Source organism: Macaca nemestrina, chromosome 4 (genome assembly GCF_043159975.1).
Source record: "Macaca nemestrina isolate mMacNem1 chromosome 4, mMacNem.hap1, whole genome shotgun sequence".
NCBI lineage: Eukaryota > Metazoa > Chordata > Mammalia > Primates > Cercopithecidae > Macaca > Macaca nemestrina.
In genome coordinates this window covers 95,809,006-95,823,248 of record NC_092128.1, presented here as the reverse complement: position 1 = coordinate 95,823,248, position 14,243 = coordinate 95,809,006, and the positions used below count along the sequence as shown (strand labels likewise).

The 14,243-nt window shown below is 40.6% G+C and overlaps 1 protein-coding gene across 4 annotated transcripts in view; it reads left to right on the top strand.

Annotated features, from left to right (window-relative positions):
• SPMIP4 (sperm microtubule inner protein 4) overlaps nt 1-14,243 on the top strand; it is a 45,690-nt gene that overhangs the window by 6,485 nt on the left and 24,962 nt on the right. For all 4 annotated transcript variants that reach the window (XM_011731204.3, XM_011731206.3, XM_011731205.3 and 1 more), the window contains exons 3-4: nt 5,953-6,129; nt 13,502-13,573. In XM_011731204.3, coding sequence (XP_011729506.2) covers nt 5,953-6,129; nt 13,502-13,573 — 249 coding nt within the window. The remainder of the gene's footprint in view (nt 1-5,952; nt 6,130-13,501; nt 13,574-14,243) is intronic.

Below are 14,243 nucleotides of genomic sequence, written 5' to 3'. Positions count from 1 at the left end.
GCTCATCTTCCGGAGACAATGTAATATACGGGGGTCAGATGTTGAGAAATTGACTCATTTAGGTTTTGAATGTAACTTTTACAAACTTAGATATTAAAGCTTAGGTTGTCATTAATCAAATGCATTTAAATATTTTTAACTTGTCACGTCCCCGAAACCGTGTCTCTTGATCGTTGTCAGACAGCTAGAGAGGACGTAGAGGTCTGAGAGCTGAATGCCAGCATCCCTTCTACAGCACCCCAAATCAGTGGGCCCAGGACTCTCCTTGCCTAGCTAGTGCGGGGTTAGCAAACTTTTTCTGTAAAGAGCCAGATGCTAGGCTTTACCGTCTCTGTCCAACTATTCAACTCTGCCATTGTGAGGCAAAAGCAGCCATAGACTGTAGATAGTTCATAAATGAATGGTCATGGCTGTATTCCAATAGACTTTTATTTACAAAAACAGGCAGGGAGTTGGATTTGGCTCATGGGCCATGCTTTGCCAACCCTCAATCTAGTGACTTCACAGGATAATACATTCCACTTACAAGACAGTCCTGAGTGTTGCTTCTTCATTCTATTCAACAATTATTCCAGGTGGAGGAGAGGGGGGTTATGTTAAGCCGAGCACTGTACTGGTAAAGAGAAAAAAGTTGCTCCACAGGTCATACCTCTTTCTCCTTCCCTCTCTCTCTCTCCCTGGCTCTCCCCTTCTCTCTCCCTATCTACCTATCTCCCCTTCTCTTTCTCACTCTCTCTCCCTTTCTCTCCCTCCCTTTTTCTCCCTCTTTCTTCCCCCTTCCTTCTCTCACCCTCCTCCCCAACCCTTCACCCCACCCCCCTTCCTCTCCTCCATGTTTCTGAGTGGCTGCCACTGTTCTCACGGTATAATCCAGAGGATTTTGAAGGATAGGATACTGTCCTTGTTTTCCTCTCATGCTCCACCTCTCACCATGGCCCTTCTCTACATGCCCCAAGTTCTGGAATTCTATATCAACTCTTCTAATATAGTTCAAAATTCAACTATATTTTCTCAACCCCTAAGATCTGGGTAAGTTCTACTCAAATCTTTACTCATGCCTTGTAGAATACCTCCAGATTTATCCAAGTTCCCAGGATAAGGATAGGGATAGCATTTGAAAGTCTCATGGTCACTTCTGACTTTGGGTTCCTGGTTGCACTTAAAAGAACACACTGGCCCAGATGTGAAACTCAATCATCCCTCATTTTTCTCTGGCCCAGATGTGAAACTCAATCATCCCTCATTTTTCTCTAAAGACCTTGTCCATGCAGAGCATTTGTGAGCCTGGTAAACTTCACTGAATTGTTGGGGATCAGGAGGGAGAGTCACACCATGCCATGCTACATGTAACCAAAACACCTTAGAGCCATAACTTCCACATTCTTAAAAGGTCTTTAACCAGCTGTCACCAAGGGTTTCTCCCTGGGTTTCCAACCAGTGCAGTCCCCAGTAGCCTCACCATCCTGCTGGCTCCTCTCATCTCCCTCTTCCCTTACTCCCCTTTCCTCTCCTCTCCCTCTTTCAAGAGCAAACAAACACGTTTCTCCCACTGCAGAGCAGTTTAATCAGTCTGAGCTTGCTTGAGCTCCTACCAATACCCATACTTTCAGAGTCTGTGTCTACACCAAGTGGCTTAGCAGAATATTTTACCAAACAAAAGTAATTCTTCCCTAAGAGAGATTCTAGACTAAAGCCAACACTGTCAAGAATTTTCCAGTCTATTAAACTCTAGGCCTTGCTACCTGCTATTCCCTTGCACGCCCCAGTATTTCCTCTCTTTCCTCTAGATAACTCCTACTCATCCTTTAGAACACATCTTGGCCGGGCGCGGTGGCTCAAGCCTGTAATCCCAGCACTGTGGGAGGCCGAGATGGGCGGATCACGAGGTCAGGAGATCGAGACCATCCTGGCTAACACGGTGAAACCCCGTCTCTACTAAAAAATACAAAAAACTAGCCGGGCGCGGTGGCGGGCGCCTGTAGTCCCAGCTACTCCGGAGGCTGAGGCAGGAGAATGGCGTGAACCCGGGAGGCGGAGCTTGCAGTGAGCTGAGATCCGGCCACTGCACTCCAGCCTGGGCGGCAGAGCGAGACTCCGTCTCAAAAAAAAAAAAGAAAAAAAAAAAAAAAAAGAACACATCTTGTGATTCCCCCAAGAATCCTTCCTCCTGAAAGGATTCCTGTTTGTCCTGCAAAGTGCCTTATAGGTATATACCATAATACCAATCCAGGACCACTTAAATCCAAGCTTAAGTTTAGGGTAGATGCAAACTGGGGCCACAGGGAAACTGGTTAACTTCTGACTCACCTTCAACAGGAGAGGGTAAGCATTTTAAGGTCCCAGCTTTTTGTGTAGATGGTCTCCTTTAGTTTCCTCACTTGGCTGATTTCCGTATCCCTCACCTTAAAACAAAAATGTAAATTTGCCAGGATTGGCCCTGCCCTAAGGGCAGAAGTGACTTCCCTGCTTGCTTACTTCACTGGGTTCCTATTTACCCTCTATGTAGCACTCATCCCTTTCTGTCTTGTCAAAAAGTTAGTTGCTTTTAAGATTTTTTTTTCTCCTCCCAGTATTTTTAGTTGTTTTCAGTGGGAAGTTTGGTCCAAATAACCTAGGCCGCCATTACTGGAAACTGAAAGTCATTAAATCCTTCCTAATTAGGAAGCAGAACTTTTGCCAGATACTTTGCAGGTGATTTTGTGAGGCTGTGTTCCTAACCAGATTTCATTCCTCTCTCACAGAAAGCAGTACAGGAAACAAATCCACCTCTTTGGCCTTACTTATTTATTCAGTAGTATTCATTGGGTACTTCCTGTGTGCCAGGCACTGGGGTAAAGCCTGGTTACAACAGTGAGCCAATAGAATCCCTGCCCTTCACTCCTTTGTTAACAAAAAGCAGGCTGGGCACGGTGGCTCAAGCCTGTAATCCCAGCACTTTGGAAGGCCGAGATGGGCGGATCATGAGGTCAGGAGATCGAGACCATCCTGGCTAACACGGTGAAACCCCGTCTCTACTAAAAAGTACAAAAAAACTAGCCGGGCGCGGTGGTGGGCGCCTGTAGTCCCAGCTACTCAGGAGGCTGAGGCAGGAGAATGGCATAAACCCGGGAGGCGGAGCTTGCAATGAGCTGAGATCGGGCCACTGCACTCCCGCCTGGATGACAGAGGGAGACTCCGTCTCAAAAAAAAAAAAAAAAGAAAAAGCAGAGAGAACCATCTGAGCTACCAGTTTCAAGATTAGATAAGCCCTACCAACCAATTTAGGAAACCCCCATATCTCCAGTCCACTGCATAGTACTGTTGTAATGGGTGGGACTTGGAGACATGATTACCATACAAGGTAACTGTTGAATAGAATAGTGCTTCTAAAACTTTAGCAAGCACAAGAATCACCTGGAGGGCTTCTTAAAACATTACTGCACCCCATCCCCAGAGATTCTGATTCTTAGGTTCTGAGATGGAGCCTGAGAATTTGCATTTCTAAGAAGCTCTTAGGAGATGCTTATGCTACTAGTCTAGGGACCACTGTTTGAGAACCATTGTTGTAGTAGCCCTAGATAAAACTTATGAGCAAGTAGCTCCTTTAGAAGATTAGAAATATTCCTTTACAATACTCTCCGTTTTTGAAAATCCAAAAATAATCTGTAGCCAAGACCATTTAATGAGGAAGAAGGATTTTCAACAAATAGAGCTAGGACAACTGGATATTCACATGCAAAAGAATAGATGCATGAGATCCCTTATCTCGTATTGTATCCAAAATTAACTCATCCTGAATCAAAGACCTAAGCGTAAGGGCTAAACTGTAAAATACTTAGAAGAAAACATAGCAATAAATCTTCATGGCCTTGGATTTGCAACTGTGTTCTCAGATACGACATCAAAAGCATAAGCAATAAAAGGAAAAACAGATCAAGTGAACTTCATCAAAATTAAAAAACTTTTTTGCTTCAAAGGACACTATCAAGTAAGTAAAAAGAAAATGCACAGAATAGGAGAAAATATTTGCCTATTATACCTGACAAGGGACTTGTAAGTAGGATATATAAAGAACTCTTAAAACTCAAAAATAAGACAAATAACAAAAAATGCAAAGGATCTGAATAGATATTTCTCCAATAAAGATATTGCCAATAGGAACATGGAAAAAAATGCTCGATATCATTAGTCATTGGGGAAATGCAAATCAAAACTACAATTAGATACCACTTCACATCCACTAGAATGGCAATAATTCTTTTAAATTTTAACAGAAAATAACAAGTGTTGGCAAAGATGTGGAGATATTGGAATCCTCATACAATGTTGGTAGGAATGTAAAATGGAGCAGCTACTGTAGAAAACAGTTTGGCAGTTCCTCAACAAATTAAACAGAATTACCATATGATCTACTTCTAATTTAGTTCCCCAAAGAATTAAAAACAGATATTCAAACCAAAATTTGAACATGAATATTCATAGCAGTATTATTCACAAGAGTAGAAGGTGAAAATAACCCAAATGTCCATCAACTGATAAATGGTGAAACAAAACATGATATATCTATATGGTAAAATATTACATAGCCATTAAAAGGAATGAAGGGCTGGGTGCTGTGGCTCACGCCTGTAATCCTAACACTTTGGGAGGCCAAGGCGGGGGGGATCACCTGAGGTCAGGAGTTCAAGACCAATCTGGCCAACATGGTGAAACCATGTCTCTACTAAAAATATAAAAAATTAGCCAGGCGTGGTGGCGGGCAGCTATAATCCCAGGCACTCGGGAAGCTGAGGCAGGAGAATCACTTGAACCCGTGAGGTGGAGGCTGCAGTGAGCCAAGATCACGCCATTGCACTCCAGCCTGGGCAACAAGAGTGAAACTCCATCTTAAAAAATAAATAAATAAATAAATGGAATGAAGTATGGACACATACTACAAAATGGATGAACCTTGAAAATATCATTATCCCAAGTCAAAGAAGCCCATCACAAAAGGCCATGTGTTATATTATTCTATTTACAGGAAATGAGGGATAGACTGAGGGTGGGGAGTGTAAGGAATAATGGCTTAGGAATACAGGGTATTCTTGAGATGATGAAAATGTTGTAAAGTTGACTGTGGGGATGCTCGCACCTATCTGTGAATAAACTTTAAGGCCATTGAATTATACACTTTATTTTTAAATTAATTATAAATTTATAAAATAGTGACAGGGTCTTGCTATGTTGCCCAGAGTAGTCTTAAACTCCTGAGCTCGAGCAGTCCTCCTGCCTCAGCCTCCCAAGTGCTGGGATTATAGGTATGAGCCACTGCACCTGGCCTGAATTGTACACTTTAAATGGATGAATTGTGTGGCAAGTTAATTCAACCTCAATAAAGCTGTTTTTAAAAATAAACACATGGGCAGACGCAGTGGCTCACACCTATAATCTCAAGCACTTTGGGAGGCCGAGGCAGGTGGATCACCTGAGGTCAGGAGTTCGAGACCAACCTGGCCAATGTGATGAGACCCCGTCTCCACTAAAAATGCAAAAATTACCTGGGTATGGTAGTACACCCCTGTAATCCCAGCTACTCGGGAGGCTGAGGTGGGAGAATTGCTTGAACCCAGGAGGCAGAGGCTGCAGTGAGCCAAGATCATGCCACTGCACTCCAGCCTGGGCAACAGAGTGAGACCCTATCTCAAAAATAAATAAATAAATAAAATTTAAAAAATAAAAGATAAGCACACTACAACTGATGACCAAAAAAAGGATAATCTGTAAGTCCTCCGAAATTTAACCTCGTTCTTTGAGCAGTCCCATGATGCCTAAATAACCAGTATCATAATCTACCTGACACTGAGAATTCTGTGTTCTGAAGATTTAATCTAAAAATTCTTATGAAGTGGTAGGAATTTTATGCAATCCGTTATGCAGTTTTGTGCATCTGTTTTGTTGCTGAGGCTGTTTAAAGTCTGTCTTTTTCCACAGGTATCAGGAATTAAGGGAGTCACTTCAACAATGTAGACTTCCTTGGGGCGCTGAAAGAGAGTATGGTGGGATAATACCGATTTCACTCCCCGAGGACCACAGGCCAAAGTGTGAGCCTCCTCGTGTCATGGGCAAAGGACATCAGCATTACGGATTTGGTGGAGAAACCTGGCCAAGGTAAATAAACTTTCTGCCATTCACAGAAAGTGTCTTTATTATCCATTTTTCTTTTTTTCTATTTTGAGTCCTTTGTTTGCTTAAATCTGTCTTCCAAGTTATTTCTTTTACTATTTATGAAAAGACACAGAATGAAAGACTAATTTCTAATTGTGAAATAATAATAAATGAATGGTTTTTGCTGTCCTTAGTGATGTTAAAATATTGTGATCAGAAATTTTGATTCATTTAATTCCTTCACTTATCATATCTTACCTAAAACTAAATGGGAATGTTCCTGAGATAGAAAGAGAGAAAAACAATTAAATGTTAAATATTTTTGAGCAAAGACCTGGCCTAATTTGTATAGATGCTCTTGGTTTTTGGAACTTTTGATTTGTAATTTGTCATTCTTTTTGATAATCACTAGAATCTGCTGGACGTTGTTTTCGAGTGTTAAAACCTTTCAATAATAGTCTATAAATCTTAAAGTCACTCAGCAACTCTATTCAAAACATATTAAAATTCAAGAGAAAGCAAAAAAAAAAAATCTGAATAGCAAATGTCATATTAAATATTTCCTAAGGATTAAGACATTTACTCAGAGCAGAGTCTATCCTACACTTGGCACAGAGCCTGCTTCCCCCTGCTTTATCTAACAATCCTGATTATCTGGCTCATGAACACTTTAGTTAACTAATTCTTTGTTCTAAAGCAGGTAAAAGAAATAAATTAAGGAAGACAAACCACAGCAAGAGAGAGAAACATTAACAACAGGGACATGTGCCACCGGTGACCTTGTCAAAGCCTTAGAAAAGCAATAAAAAGCAGACAAATAAAAAGTCACAGGCCAATTAGAAAGATTCAGACATCAACACACATAGATAGTGAGGCCCTCACGTTCATTCATTCACTCAGCAAACGTGTTGAAGCCCATGCTCTCATGGAACTGCAATCTCTTTGTGAAGCAGATGCTGCCATCCTTGTTTTACAGTGAATAAACAGACCCGAGAGATTCAGCACCTTTCCTTGGGTCAGACAATTATAAAGTTGTTAAATAGGGATTTGAGTCCAGATTTATTGACTCCAACACCCCAACTTCTTTTCATCTGTTCATTTTATTTATGCAATCTGTTTATTCATTTATCTGCTCTGTAATTTAAGTATAGGAAGCATTGTTCTGGAGACTGGGGAGATAGCTCTGTATGGAATTTACAGCTACTGCCCTCCCAAAATTTAAATATTAAAAAATGCACAATGCTTTGTAAGAATTAGAAGTATTCATACAGAATTCCTGTGTGTAAAAAGAAAGCCAAAGACTTGTTTCTTAAGGGCAATCTACTTCGAAATGAGATTGGTGCATGATCTCTTACTGAATGTGCAGGGAGAGAGAGAATACTTGTTCCACTCAGAACGCCAGTTATACCTGGCGTATCTCTTAATTTTTTATTTATTTATTTATTTATTTATTTTTTGAGATGGAGTTTCACTCTTGTTGCCCAGGCTGGAGTGCAGTGGCGTGATCTCAGCTCACTGCAACCTCCCCCTTCTGGGTTCAAGTAATTCTCCTGCCTCAGCCTCCCAGCCTAGCTGGGATTACAGGTGTGCGCCACCATACCCGGCTAATTTTGTATTTTTAGTAGAGACAGGTTTTCTCCATGTTGATCAGACTGCTCTCGAACTCCTGACCTCAAGTGATCCACCTGCCTCGGCCTCCCAAAGTGCTGAGATTACAGATGTGAGCCACTGCGCCTGGCCAATCCTGTTCTTCTTAAACTAACCATTGCTCTCCAGTCTGGGCAACAAGAGTGAAACTCTGTCTCAGGAAAAAAAAAAAAGAAAAGAACAAGATTATGGGAGGATATTAGATTAGCTCACAAAACTGTGGGATGCCTAGAGAAATAGACTCATTGTTTGGCATCCAGGAATAGTGACCAACTCACTCCCAGGACTGGCCTCATCAGGGAGGAAGTGCCTCTTTAACTGGACACCTCTGCTGCCACCTTATTGGCAGTTTGGATGCCCCTCATGAAGCTCATGTTCTCAGGCTACTCACAGTCAAATCAAAGTCTAGTATAGATGGGGATGATTGGCAGAACTTAGGGCACATTTGCACCCTGGCTGCTAGGAAGGCTGGGAAATGGGGTGTTCCAAATGTGGGAAACTAGCAAAATGTAGAGAGGGTATTGTAAGGATGATAGTCTTGAGTGCCAGTGGACTGTCACTCTAAACAACAGCTGCAACAATAACATGCTTTTCTATTCGATGCATGGTACCTGGGCCAGCAGCATCAGCATCACCTAGGAAATGGTGAATACCACATCTCAGCCTCCACCCAGATTTACTGAAACAGAATCTTCATTTTAACAAGATACCTCAGATAATTCCAACATGCAGCAAAGTTGGAGAACTGTTGCTTCAATGTAAGAAAATGCAGCTGGGCGCGGTGGCTCACTCTTGTAATCGTAGCACTTTGGGAGGCCAAGGTGGGTGGATCACGAGGTCAGGAGGCTGAGACAGGAGAATCACTTGAACCCAGGAGGCGGAGGTTGTAGTGAGCCAAGATTGTGCCACTGCACTGCAGCCTGGGTGACAGAGTGAGACTCTGTCTTAAAAAAAAAAAAAAAAAAAGCAACAATTTTCATACAAATGAAAATACACTCACCTCCCCAAAAGCAGAGGCCAAAGGAAAGCGGTTTCCAACTTTGCTATATCCAACTCCAAGTGCTCACTCCTGTCTAGTTCAGTTGTAATCTTGTCCCAATATTCTATACCCATGCCCTCTAATAAAGCTAACCATCACCAATGCATCCTATATGAAATAATAAGGAAAATGAAGAGGAAAAAAGAAGATACATAAGGCAGAATACACAGCAAGGCAGCAAATAGGAGAAGCGACCATAGTCCTCATTCCTGCACCTGGTCATGAGGCTATCATTGGTGGTATAATTTCCTTCCTCCAGAAAAGAAGTCATTATATGAAAAAGACACTTGCACATACATGTTTATAGCAGCACAATTCGCAATTGCAAAAATATGGAACCAGCCCAAGTGCCCATTAACCAAGTGGATGGAGAAAATGTGGCATGGATATACCATGGAATACTACTCAGCCATAAAAAGAAATGAAATAACGGTATTCACAGCAACCTGGTTGGAGACCATTATTCTAAGTGAAGTGACTCAGGATTGGAAAATCAGACATTGTATGTTCTCACCTATAAGTTGGAGCTAAGCTATGAGGATACAAAAGCATAAGAATGATACAGTGGACTCTGGGGACTCGGGAGGAAGGTTGGGAAAGGGGTGAGGGATGAAAGACTACACATTGGGTACAGTGTACACTACTTCGGTGATGATTAGACCAAAATCTCAGAAATTACCAGTAAAGAATTTATTCATGTAACCAAACACCACCCATTCCCCAAAAACTATTGAAATTAAAAATGCTTTTATAAATAATAATAATTTCCTTCCTTCACTACCTATTCCAAGTTCCCTTGCCCTCAGCCAATACCTGAGCTGGTAGGAGTATGTTACTTGATAGAACAACCCAAAAGTATGTTCTGAGAGATCTTAGCTCTTAGTGGTTCTGCCTGTGTAAGGCTGCTATAGTGTTTCATTAACTCCATGCTACTGAAGACAATACTAGGTGTTCAAAAGGTTCCCTAGGTTCCAGAAATACTCCTTTCCCCCATCATTGTATAATATCCTCTGGCCCTTGATATTCAGGATCAGTCATCCTGCCCAAAATTACCACATCATCATCAATTCAGCTTCCAATGCAATTGGGACCACTGTTGTATCCCCGGATGGAAGCGTTTCTCCCTTGACCTCTAAACCACCAAAGCTCAAGGTGGCTGGGGAGGGAGTCAAATTTTCTCAAGTGTAACCATAAGTATAACAGTAAGAGGCACCACTCCCACTTCCACCCTTTGGTTTTCAGACCATGCATTCTGGCCAAGGGGGAATCTATTTATTGGTCACTGGTTCAGAGCGTGTCCTGCACTCTTTAGGACAACACTCAGCCGTAATTGAATATTCAGTAAGCCATTCTAACGTTCTGTAAGTATGGCAAAATATGACATTCTGTATATATGGCGAATCATTTGAATGCAACCAACTGTTGCCCAATGTCTTTTGTGGTAAATTGAGTTCCTTAATCAAAAATAATATTGTTTAAGACGGCATGGCAACAAATGAGACATTTAGTAAGTTTACTGATGATGTTACTTGCAGAGGCATGGTGAGAAGGGAAGGGAAATCCCTATTTTGAAGAAGTGTCTAATCTTATGAGTATAAGTTATCTCTTTGATGATGGAAGGGGTTCAGTGTAATTATCCTACCACCAGATGGCTGACTAGTACATCCAGGGATAGGTCACCCTATCAAGCACTTAGGATTGGTCACTTCTGCTGGCAAACTCAAATGCGCCAACAGCCAGGTGAGTCTTAGTGAGGGAAGTTCATGTCGCTGAGTCCATATGTGATAATTTCTGTGTGCCGCCATGATCACTTCGTTACGAAGCCACTGAGCAAGCACCGGAGTGACGAGAAAACCTGACACGCACAAAGCTGGTCGTTGTATCTGCCTAATTATTGAGAACATCCTCAGTGGTGGGGTTCTCTAGGTGAACATTCTTGTGGGATACAAATAACCCTCACACTCCAGGGCCATTCGGAGGCTGGAAAAAGCAAGTTTCTTGGAATCTGCATTGGGTAGATGACATTCACAGTACACGCACTACAAAAATGTAGGCTGGGGCCAGGCGCGGTGGCTCACACCTGTAATCTCAACACTTTGGGAGGCCGAGGCGGGTGGATCACCTGAGGTCAGGAGTTTGAGACCAACCTGGCCAACATGGTGAAACCCCGTCTCTACCAAAAATGCAAAAAAAATTAGACAGGCATGGTGGCAGGTGCTTGTAATCCCAGCTACTCAGGAGGCTGAAGCGGGAGGATTGCTTGAACCTGGGAGGCAGAGGTTGCAGTGAGCCGAGATTGCACCACTGCACTCAAGCCTGGGCAACAGAGTGAGACTCCATCACAAAAAAAAAAAAAAAAAAAATGTAAGCTGCATGTTCAAAAGATAATTGGGCAGCCACAAGTTGCAGGTGAGCATAGTATACATGAAAACATGAAAAGGTTACAGATGAGGTCCATTGTCTTTTGACCACTACCCCGCAGTCTCACTCTCCTTCCTAGAGGAGAACCACTGTTACCATTTTGGTGTCTCCTTCCATGCCTTTTGTTATGCACTTACGCTATTATACATGTACCCATTGAAAATGTACAGTGTTATTTCATATATATGTGGAATCACTTGATACATAGTATTAGGCAATTTGGGGTTTTTTTCTCTGTACAATCTAGAAATGGTCACATGTCTGTAAATGCAGATAAACATAGATCTACATCATTCTTTTTAATTTCTCACAGTATTCTACAATATGGATGCATCATAGTTTAGCCATCATGTATTGTTTCTCTTCTCTCTGTTTCTTTTTACATTAACCATATTTAAAAAGCATCCTTGTACAAGGCTTCTTGAGCTCGTGCTCAAAGGTTTCTAAAAGGCAAATCCAGCTGGGCGCAGTAGCTCACGCCTGTAATCCCAGCACTTTGGGAGGCTGAGGTGGGTGGATCACCTGAGGTCAGGAGTTCGAGACCAGCCTGGCCAACATGGTGAAACCATCTCTACAAAAATTAGCCAGGTATGATGGTGGGTGCCTGTAATCCCAGCTACTCGGGAGGCTGAGGCAGGAGAATCACTTGAACCCAGGAGATGGGAGTTGCAGTGAGCCGAGATCACGCCATTGCACTCCAGCCTGGGTAACAGGGCAAGACTCCATCTCAAAAAAAAAGTTAAATAAATAAATAAATGCCAGATCCTAAGTGGGTCACAGTATAGGGATTTTTTTAAATTTTAGTGCATGTAACCCAAATGATTTATATTGTCATGGTAGTGTCTAAAAGTATTCATTTCCTCACACTCTCAGCCATCTATATTATCAAAATGTATAGCTTTTACCCATCTAATGAGTATAAAGGGTATCATGGTTATGAGAATGTATTTCTCTGCTTACTAGTTGGCCTTATCTTTTAGGTATGGCCATTCACATTTCCTTTTCTATGTTTATTCTTCGCCCATTTTTATTGTTTGTATTTTACTCATAGATTCTTGTTGGTTCTTTTTGTTCTGGAAACAATCCTTTACGTGTTATCTTTGTTAATATTTGCAAGTAATTCTTCTAATTTTTATTTTATTTAAACTTTTATGGGTTTTGTCTGAAAATTAAATTTGGGTTTTTTAGTTTTTTATTTTTTATTTTTTTAAATTTTTATTTATTCTTTTTTGTTTGAGACAGAGTTTCACTCTGTTGCCCAGGCTGGAGTGCAGTGGCATGGTCTCAGTTCACTGCAACCTCTGCCTCCCAGGTTTAAGCAATTCTCATGCCTCAGCCTCCCGAGTAGCTGGGAGTACAGGCATGCACCAACATGCCCAACAAATTTTTTTCTATTTTTAGTAGAGAGGGGGTTTCACTTTGTTGGCCAGGCTGGTCTCAAACTCCTGGCCTCAAGTCATCTGCCCACCTCGGCCTCCCACAGTGCTAAGATTACAGGTGTGAGCTCCCGGCCTTATGATTAAATCTGATGATCAAATTTTCTTTCAAGTTTTTGACTTTTAAAATAAAGTTATTGTTTTAAAGGTCCTTCCTACCACCAAAGAAAAAGCACATTCCTATACATTTTATTTTTGTATAGGTTTTTCTCTAAATTCTTTAGATTTTTAAATCCATCTGAAATTATCTTTCTGAATAGTGTAAATAGAAATGGATTATTTTTCAAATGAATACTGAATTTTTTTCTATATTAAAAAATATATCCTGGCTGTACGTGGTGGCTCATGCCTGTAATCCCAGCACTTTGGGAGGCTGAGGCAGGAGAATCATTTGAAGCCAGGAGTTTGAGACTAGCCTGGGCAACATAGCAAGACTGTGTTTCTAAAAAAAATAAAAATAAAAAATAAAATAAAATAAAATAAAATACATAAAAAGTTTTAAAATTTTAAAAAAGAAAACTGCATCTTTTTTCCCCTGGTTTAAAATGACACCTTTGGTCAGGCACAGTAGCTCATGCCTATAATCTCAGCATTTTGAGAGACCAAGGCAGCAAGATCTCTTGAGCCCAGGAGTTCAAGATAAGCCTGAGCAACATAGCAAGACCTCATCTCCATTTATTATAAAATAATAATAAATAAAATAAAATGACACCTTTTCATATATTGAATTTCTACATATACGTGGATGTATTATTAATCTATTTGTCTTTTACTATCTCACCATTGTGTTAATTTTAAAACATGTTTAATTTAATCTTTTCTTTCTTTTCAGAAAGCTTCCTATTGAACAATTTTATTATTTGACCCAGAACAAAAAAAGTGATCTCTATGGAAATGATTCTTTGTAAGTTTGGGTTTTTTCCCTTATATAAAATCAAATAACATTTTTAAGTGGAAATGAGTTATATGAGACATTATTAAAGCCCCAAATGGGGACTTTTAGAGAAAAAAATTATTCCTTTTTAAAAATAGAGACAATTAATGCCAGAAACCAAGACCAAACAAACAAAAGCAAATAAATAACAAACCAATAGTTTTAGTGTTTAAAAAAATCAAGAAAAAGATAGGAGCTGATGAATACTAATGTTCAAAGGAATTCCTAAAGGTTATCTTGGTCCATTTCCCTGCCTTTGACCTACTTATATAACCTAGTAAGAATCTGTTACATTTATTGAAATATCAATAGAAAACGCCTTAGTGGCCCTCAACAAATTTGCAACCAGAATTTTACGAGGATAGAGTTTTTTTATCATCTGCAAATAACTCCTAATAACACTTCCTAAGTATCTTTTTTAACGTAAGCCATACTTGTTAATTTACCCATCATTTAAAGGTATTCTTTTCAAGTGTATTATTTTATTATGCTTTTAAATAGTTTGTCATGTACATTACAAAAGCATACATTTTTATTTTTAGATAAAAATAAAACACAGCTGGGCGCAGTGGCTCACGCCTGTAATCCCAACACCTTGGGAGGCTGAGGCGTGTGGATCACCTGAGGTCAGGAGTTCAAG